Raw genomic sequence first — 6,532 nt, 5'->3', positions numbered from 1 at the left:
TTAATATGTGGTAATTTGTATTCCATGATGGATTTCTACATCTCCAGGATGTGCTAGTGGTAAAACTTCTCCCCAGAATTCCTAGTATGGCCAAACTAATGCAAACATTGAAAAATTAAATGGGGTGAGTAACAAACTCCTTGTATGGATTCCACAATATGGAGCCCAACTACAAGTAAATAACATGATGCTATGGTATGGTTATCTGAAATATTATTTCCTCTATTATATGGCCCCTATATATGCAAAAAGGTGCATTGTTTAACTGCATTTGTGGATATGTGTATAACAAATGTATCAACTGCTTTTGGTGGAACAAACTTTATCTTATGGCACTTTTCCACTGCAAGTACCGGCTCGGCTCCACTCGGCCCTGCTTGGCCCTGCTTGGCTCTGTTTGGTTTTCTACTGCATGGTACAGCATGGTACAGTGTTGGAACTGTTCAATACGGTTTTGTACGGTTTGCTTTTCCACTAAAGTAAAGTGGGTGGAGTAACAACGATTCTCTGACCAATCAGTGGCTAGTAGTGACAAACAGTCAAGGCTGCATGCAAAGGATTGTGGGATATGGTATCGGTACGGTCCTCTTGGAACCACAACCGAGGTGATACTGTTTAAGCGAGCCGTACTGTTCGATTCCATGTAGTGGAAAAGCGTTGCCGTACCGTACCGTACAGAACCGTTCCAACACCGTACCATGCGGTACCATGCAGTGGAAAAGCGCAAAAGCGAGCCGAACCGTTCGGTTCCATACAGTGGAAAAGCGCCATAACATGTAGCTATTTGCAATTGATCCAGGCAAATGATTTATTACCATTTAAATTATTGAAGAGCATCACCCACATAAAACTATTTAAAGGTTGTAATTTAAAATATGAGATTTCAATGCTAAATCTGAGCGATCTACTCAATCAAGCTGTGTTGTGATCAATTTTTAGGCACATGCATACAGTGGATATTTGTTTGACCAATTAGAAACAGTCAACAAAAGGCTGCCACCGGTGATTCACTTAGGAACGTTAAACTCAATTAGAAGTTCTTTAAATTGATGAAATAAAAGGGTCTCTGGTTTGTGATTCTACAATTAGAAAAGATCAATCACCTATAACGATTGATTGATTAAATGATCATATTGAGACATATGTGGCAAGCATTAGAGTTGTAACTTGTTCTTGCCTAAATTACTTGAATTCAGAATATAAACATATTCCCTCACACTTGGTTGTTGACCTATAAGTGTATTGTTACAAAAACTTTGATTGATCAGCTAATTTTTTCCAAGTCTAGGCTGTACAAAATTCTCCTTTGTGCTGCGTTGAGATCTTTATTCTATAAGCTGTAAATCAAGGGATTAAGGAGTTGTGTAACCACCATGTAGACAATAGACACAAGATGATCTTCTGAAGCAGTAGAGGTTGGGTTAGGATGGAGGAAGGTAAAAATTTCTCATCCATGGCAAAATAGGAAATGCTTTTCTGTGCCAACTTTTTCCAAACTTATGCTGTACAAAATTATCCTTAATGCTGCCTTAAGACCTTTCTTCTGTAGGCTTTACATCAAGGTATTGAGGTGTGGTGTAACCACCATGTTGACTAAAGACACAAAATTATCTTCTGGAGCATGGGAGGTGGGGTTAGGACATAGGATAAATAAATACTGCTCATATATTTTCCAATTGCCATTATTCTGTGCCAACCTTTTTCAAACCTAGGCTGTACAAAATTCTCTTAAATGCTGCCTTGAAATCCTTGTTCCGTAGGCTGTAAATTAAGGGATTGAGGAGTGGTGTAAGCACTGTGTAGACAATAGACACAAGACGATCTTCTGAAGCAGTGGAAGTGGGGTTAGGACGGAGGTAGGTAAAGATGAGAGTCCCATAGAAGATGAAAACTACAGTTAGGTGGGATGTACACGTCGAAAAGGCCTTCAGCTTTCCTTTCTTGGAGTGAATCCCCATGATGGTGCGAAATATACGAATATATGGTACAAAGGTCATACTAAGAGCACCGGAACCCATTAGGATACCAACAAGGAACATGACAAAAACATTAATGAAAGTATCGGTACAAGACAATAGAAACAACTGAGGGAGGTCACAGAAGAAGCTGTTGATGACATTGGGACCACAGAAATTCAGTCTCAGAATACAGAGGGTATGTATTAATGAGGTGAGGAAACCAATGACCCAAGCTGCAGACACCATTTGAGCACAAATCTTGGGGTGCATTATCTGGATATAATGCAAAGGATGACAGATTGCAATGTATCTATCATAGGACATCACAGCCAGCAAATACAGCTCAATGCATATAAAGGAAAAAAAGAAAAAGAACTGAGTGATACAGGAAGAAGCAGTAATTATCTTGACTTTAGAAAAGAAATCTGAGAGAATTCTTGGAGAGGTAACAGAGGAATAGAGAATATCCAGCCCAGCCAGGTTACACAGAAATATGTACATGGGAGTGTGGAGGTAAAGATCATGCCAGATCAGAAGGACAATCAGGAAATTCCCAACCAATGATGCTAGATAGATAAGGAAAAACACCAGAAACAATGGCAGCTGGAGGTATGGGACATCTGACAAACCCCGTAGGATGAACTCGGAAACTTTGGTTTGATTGGCTCCCTTCATCATTTCTACAAGACCACTAAGGATGGCAAGAACAATCCAACACTGTAATCTCTGATAACCCATAATGTACATTTAGGGGTCATTTTTACAAAAGATAAAACAATTATATTCCAATATAAACAAAAATTCAGTTATAAAGTGAAGCAACCTAGAGGTGCCTACAAATATCTTTGACAGCCTCATGCCCAACCCTTCGTTTATGTGAAAATGCCAGGGAATTAGAAGGACAGGAAATTCTGACATTCAAAATTCAGACACTTCAGACCTGGTACTGCTGAAGATTTGTCATCTCATTCCAATTGACTTATCATTATGATGGTCTGCCCAACTGGCCAATAGAAATAAAGGTGCACTTCAACACCATAGTCAAATTCTGGACCTCTGCCCTTCCGATTGCCTCCTTACATTGGTGATCAATGGAGCAGCATCCCCTTCTATAGGTTGTTTGTTGGAGACGTATTCCCTTACTTTAGAGGTCAAACACTTGCCCTTACACTGGTATTCAGTGGAGAAGGGTTCTCACATTGATAGTCAGTGAAGTGCCCTCTTGCATTGGTGGTCAATGGAGGAGGGACCCCTTGTGTTGGAGGTGAGATTAGAAGTCCAGCACTTCTCACTACTCAAGAAAGCCTTATTGACCTCTGGAGGAACCATTGGGTGTCATTTATTGCAACTTAGAAAGGCTGCTTCATGGGTTGGAAAATTAAGTGGTTGAAAACATTTACAAATGCAGTTATAATACAAGTATGATTCTTCATACATATAGGCATAACAGTTAAACATTTTGCATGTGCTACAGTGAATCTAGACTGCAATACTTCATTTTCCTTATCAATAAGATAACATACACCAAAAAAAAATGTGGAAGTGTCTCGCTAGGATTTGTTAAGGTAGTGCAGTATGTAGCATCCCCTTGTCACAGAGGCTTACAATTAAAAAAAAACACACAATAAAAGACCCCAATAAAAATCCAAATCGTAGTTTAAAAAAAAAAAAGTTGCTTTTATGTACACCTCTTAGTGTGATATAAAAAAATCCAGCCAGGCAGTCTGTTATGTGTGGTTGCAAATAGGGTTAAATGAGAACAGAGACCAGTCACTAGTGGTGTCACAGAAGGCTCGTTGTGTTCTATTTAATTGGTTTGTAAGGGATATAAGTAAAATTTGTTGGGTAAGATATATATTTCTGCTGAAAACACAAAGATCTACAAAAGGGTGGATTATCCTGGAGGTGTCTGTAACATGGAACATGATTTGACATTGCTGGACGTTTGGTCAAAGCAGTGGAGACTGCAGTTCAACATTCCATATGCAAAATAATGTACCCAGGGAAAAAGAATCACCTGAACAAGTGTAATATTGGGGGGATACAGTGTTGGCCAGAACTACAGAAAACTATGATTTGGGGTGTACATTTCAGATGATTGCAAAATGAGCAAACAGTGGCCATGTAATGGTGAAAGCCAATACAATTCTGGGATGCATCACTGGAACAATCACCTGCAAGAGGAAGCAGGTCCTGATACCTTTATATAGATCTTTAGTGATTAGGAAGGAAGAAGGTCCTGGTTCCTCTATATACTGTAGATCTTTATATGACTAAAGGGGTCACCAGCAAGAGGAAGGAGGTCCTGGTTACTCTATATAGATATTTAAATCACTAGAGGTTTCACCAGCAGGAGAAGGAGATCCTGATTCCTCTATATTGAACTATATATTACTAGAGGAATCACCAGCAGGAGGAAGGAAGTCCTGATTCCTCTCTTTAGATCACTAGAGGGGTCACCAGCAGGAGGAAGGAGGTTTTGATTCCTCTATATATATCTTTATATCACTAGAGGGATCACCAGAAGGTGGAAGGAGATCCTGATCCCTCCATATTGATATTTAGTGATCACTAGATGGATCACCAGCAAGAGCAAGGAGGTCCTGATTCCTCATTATAGATCTATATTTCACTAGAAGGATCATCAGCAGGAGGAAGGAGGTCCTGATTCCTCTATATAGATCTTTATATCACTAGAGGAATCACAAGCAGGAGGAAGGAAGTCCTGATTCCTCTCTTTAGATCACTAGAGGGGTCACCAGCAGGAGGAAGGAGGTTTTGATTCCTCTATATAGATCTTTATATCACTAGAGGGATCACCAGAAGTTGGAAGGAGGTCCTGATCCCTCCATATTGATCTTTTGTGATCACTAGATGGATCATCAGCAGGAGGAAGGAGGTCCTGATTCCTCTATATAGATCTATCTTTCCCTAGAGGGGTCACCAGCAGGAGGAAGGAGGTCCTGATTCCTCTATATAGATCGTTATATCACTAGAGGGATCACCAGCAAGAGGAAGGAGGTCCTGATTCCTCTATATAGATCTTTATATCACTAGAGGGGTCACCAGCAGGAGGAAGGAGGTCCTGATTCCTCTATATAGATCTTTATATCACTAGAGGGGTCACCAGCAGGAGGAAGGAGGTCCTGATTCCTCTATATAGATCTATCTTTCCCTAGAGGGGTCACCAGCAGGAGGAAGGGGGTCATGATTCCTCTATATAGATCTTTATATCACTAGAGGGGTCACCAGCAGGAGGAAGGAGGTCCTGATTTCTCTATATTGATCTTTAGTGAGACCTCATTTAGACTAATGTAACTTACAAAAAGATATCAGTAAGACAGAAAAGAAACAAAAATGGTGAATGATCCAAGGGATAATACAGGAGGGGAATTTCTCAATATGTATCTGGGATCAAGAACTTGTGGACATGACATCAGACTAGCAGGAGGAAAGTTCAGTGTAGTTGATGCTTGGAGCAGACTTCAAGCAAAAATAGGGAGTCAGTAAACAATGAATTTAAAAATGCTTGGGACAAAAAAAGAACTATACCCAGACAAAGTTTAAAAAAAAACCAAAAAACAAACAAACGAAAAAAACACACACACCAAAAAAAAAAAAAATCATAAAATACAGACTTGTTGGACCACTTGACCCTTCCCTGCTGACTCTCCTTTTGGTTTTTATATTTCTATATCAGTGAACTTACCGGGATTAAACATACTCATTATAGATGTCAATTGCTGGTGTGCTTAGAACAAAGAGGAAGGTTCAGTTATCAATGCCTGAGTCATTCTTGCTGCAGCTAAGAGGAGTTATATGACCCCGAGCTGAGCTGAAATTACAAAGAGGTTCAAATAATAAGAGGATCAGAAAGACATTATTCTTTCTTGCAATCTCAAATCCTACAAATGAAATTGAATGGTATTTTGGAATCTTCCTCCTTTCCAGCACAGCACAACGATTGACGTGGATCCAGTTCCATGTGTTATGTGTATTATCAGTGTTTATTTTCTCAGCCTTTTTATGTGTGAGGAGTATACCCATGGGGAATTGTTATACGTCGGTGTTATTAGAAAATATTTATTCCCAAATGTTAGCAAATCTCCAGGCTTTTCCCTGAAATGTCTACAGATAATGAATAAATCCCTGCTGGATTAATGTCTCTATCTTTGTTACCATTCAATGTTGGCTTATACCAGGCCAGAAAAGTGTAATGCTTATTTGGTACCATGCTGTACAGATTGTAGCTTACATAACAGCTCTTTGAGGGTGATATTAGCCATCATTGGAGGGGTTCCATGTGCAGTCATCATCTGTGAGGGTGACATTGGCCATCATTGGAGGGGTTCCATGTGCAGTCATCATCTGTGAGGGTGACGTTGGCCATCATTGGAGAGGTTCCATGTGCAGTCATCATCTACTGTCTGTTAACTGAACTTAGGTAGGTTTATTTAGGGCTCAGACAGGGGCAGACTGGCAACTTTCAGCCCAGGGGGCAAGTACAAACCAGAGGCCCATGGTGCAGAAACTCTGCTCCCATCCCACTCTCCCAATCCTCCTCCTGACCCCCA

The 6,532-nt window shown here is 40.2% G+C and overlaps 1 protein-coding gene across 1 annotated transcript; it reads right to left on the bottom strand.

Annotated features, from left to right (window-relative positions):
- Nucleotides 1-1,682: 1,682 nt before the first annotated feature.
- LOC309558428 (olfactory receptor 5AR1-like) lies at nt 1,683-2,696 on the bottom strand (the record flags this gene model as incomplete). The annotated part of the gene is made up of 1 exon (XM_082261502.1): nt 1,683-2,696. One exon carries the CDS (start codon nt 2,694-2,696, stop codon nt 1,683-1,685), a length of 1,014 nt encoding a protein of 337 aa, XP_082117628.1.
- Between the last annotated feature and the right edge of the window lie 3,836 nt (nt 2,697-6,532).

This window comes from Pelophylax lessonae (genome assembly GCF_965119305.1).
Source record: "Pelophylax lessonae genome assembly, chromosome: 6".
NCBI lineage: Eukaryota > Metazoa > Chordata > Amphibia > Anura > Ranidae > Pelophylax > Pelophylax lessonae.
The sequence above is the reverse complement of the archived record's forward strand: the minus strand, read 5'-3'. Positions and strand labels throughout refer to the sequence as shown.